This window comes from Gracilinanus agilis, chromosome 2 (genome assembly GCF_016433145.1).
Source record: "Gracilinanus agilis isolate LMUSP501 chromosome 2, AgileGrace, whole genome shotgun sequence".
NCBI classification, from domain to species: Eukaryota; Metazoa; Chordata; class Mammalia; order Didelphimorphia; family Didelphidae; genus Gracilinanus; species Gracilinanus agilis.
This window is the reverse complement of record NC_058131.1, coordinates 178,309,296-178,311,593: the sequence shown is the minus strand read 5'-3', so window position 1 is coordinate 178,311,593 and position 2,298 is coordinate 178,309,296. Positions and strand designations below refer to the sequence as shown.

General features: G+C 39.9%; 1 protein-coding gene across 1 annotated transcript; it reads left to right on the top strand.

Annotated features, from left to right (window-relative positions):
• Positions 1–1,507: 1,507 nt before the first annotated feature.
• LOC123234878 (TP53-regulated inhibitor of apoptosis 1-like) lies at positions 1,508–1,744 on the top strand. The gene has a single exon (XM_044660882.1). The coding sequence runs from the start codon at positions 1,508–1,510 to the stop codon at positions 1,736–1,738; it is 231 nt and encodes a 76-aa protein (XP_044516817.1). The 3' UTR covers positions 1,739–1,744.
• Positions 1,745–2,298: the final 554 nt, after the last annotated feature.

Sequence of the window (2,298 nt, the reverse complement as noted above, 5' to 3'; positions counted from 1 at the left end):
TGTTTATCATTTCAGAGTTGTGAATTGCCTTAAGAGAATGGATACTTGCTCATGTGTCTCCTTGGCAATTTTCTATTAGTCCACTCTCTCTCACTGAAATGTTCAGTATCAAGAATATGACCCAGGTTTATGTGTGTAATGTGTATTTGTTATTTATGAAGTTGCTTTAATATAAGAATAGCATGATAATTTTTTTTGCCTTCTTAATAAGTAAGTGGTTATTTATATATATAAAGCATTTTTATATATATAAAGTAAAAGTGCCATTATTGTGAATAGTTGGTTGTATGAATAGAAATACATTGCTGAGGCTTGAGAGCTAGAGTAGTAAATGGCAGGAATGCATTTCTCCTCCGCCAGGTAATCTTCAGCACCCTGGAAGAATTTGACTGTAACCATATGGTAGTGGGCTTTCCCTGGGAACCTTTTTTTGCCCTCCTCTAGATGTGTACCACATTGTTCATGTCCTTTCCAGAATGTGGCTCCCAGAACTATACATAGTACTCCAGATGGCTCCTTACCAGGAAAGAATGTGGCAGAATTATTCTCTCCCTTTGTGTAGAGGCTATCTTTCTGTTAATGTAGCCTCAGAATGCACTAGATCTTTTGGCTGTGGCACCCTACTTTCAAGTCAGCATTCTCTCCCAAGCAGCTCTGAGATTTTCTATGAAATCAATCAGGGAAATGGAGAACTGGAGACTCTTGTTTCTTTGGGTTTAGATGAGGCAAGGGATACACCGAACAATAGACAGGGGGTAATACTAGTCAGACAAAGTACTTTTTCAGACAAAAAAAAAAAATGGAACAGTGGCTGGGTAGAACCTGCTTGGCAATTGAAGTGGCTGGGCTCAGGAAAAGATCAACGGTGCCTATTGTACTATGAACTTACAGTTTTTTTTGAAGCCTTCTAGTAATTGGAGGGGGAATTAATCATTAAAAAACCTAAGTATTGATTAGAACCAATTTTAGTCACCTAGATATGTATCTGAAATATAGATTCATGGGCATTAAAGAAATCACTGGCATTAGATTTGATTGTTGTTCACTCAGTTGTCAGTGAAAAATTGGGTACTGACCAATGGCCACTGTCTTTATCTTATTCTTAAAAAAAACAACTCTTACCTTCCATCTTGGAATCAATACTGCCTATTGGCTCTAAGGCAGAAGAGCAGTAAGGGCTAGGCAATCAGGGTAAGTGACTTGCCCAGAGTTAGATAGCTAGGAAGTGTCTGAGGTCAGATTTGAACCCAAGACCTCCTGTCTCTGGGCCCAGCTCTCAATCCACTGAGCCACCTAGCTGCCCCAGTTTTATACTTTTGATGAACAGCTTGCTAGATTGATTAAGTCTGAACATCATCCTGGTGCAGTATTCTTCCTGGTTATTATGCAACATTTTCTCTTTGCAAAAGTGTAATCTCATAATCTATTGCTACTGCCAGCAACCTCAAGGCAGTATCTTGTTAAAAGTACACCTTGGGATAGCCCCTTCCACTGTGGGGCCATCGCCATGAACAGCGTGGGAGAGGCCTGCACGGACATGAAGAGCAAGTACGACCAGTGCTTCAACCGCTGGTTTGCCGAGAAGTTCCTCAAGGGTGAAGGTTCCGGGGACCCCTGTACTGACCTCTTCAAGCGCTATCAGCAGTGCGTGCAGAAAGCTATAAAGGAGAAGGAGATTCCTATAGAAGGACTGGAGTTCATGGGCCATAGCAAAGAAAAATCTGAAAGTTCTTCTTGACATTGACACCAGCCTTCAGTATGACCTTTTCAGCTACAGAAATCAAGACATCCAAAAGACTATTGCCTTGAAGATGACCACTGATTTGATATGCTTTTTAGAGGAAGGTTCCCATAAGTTTTTTTATTTGCAAAAGGGTCATGGAGACCATTATTTGCTTTCCGGGGGTTGGATAATATCTAGCTGGTGTGGCATCTTACAGTATCAAACATGGCATAAATGAACATTTTTTTCAGATGACCAGAATGTTACTTACTTGGTCTGCTGTGATCAACTTATAAAACGGTTTGCATATAAATACCAATACAGGAGTCAGGATGGCTAGATTGCCCTGAATGCTAAATCCATGCTGCTAAATATTAGATAAAGTTTTTATCTTCTTTTCCTGGAAGCAACACCAGTATTTAAATGGCAGCCATTTTGTTTGGATAAAGACTGAATAATGGTTAATGGTATGGGGGTAGCCAAAAAGGGGATTCGCCTTTAAACTCTGCTTTTATGAAGAGTATTCAGGTCGATTAAGAAACATGAAGTTCTTAAAAGGCTTCTAAGAAACCTTT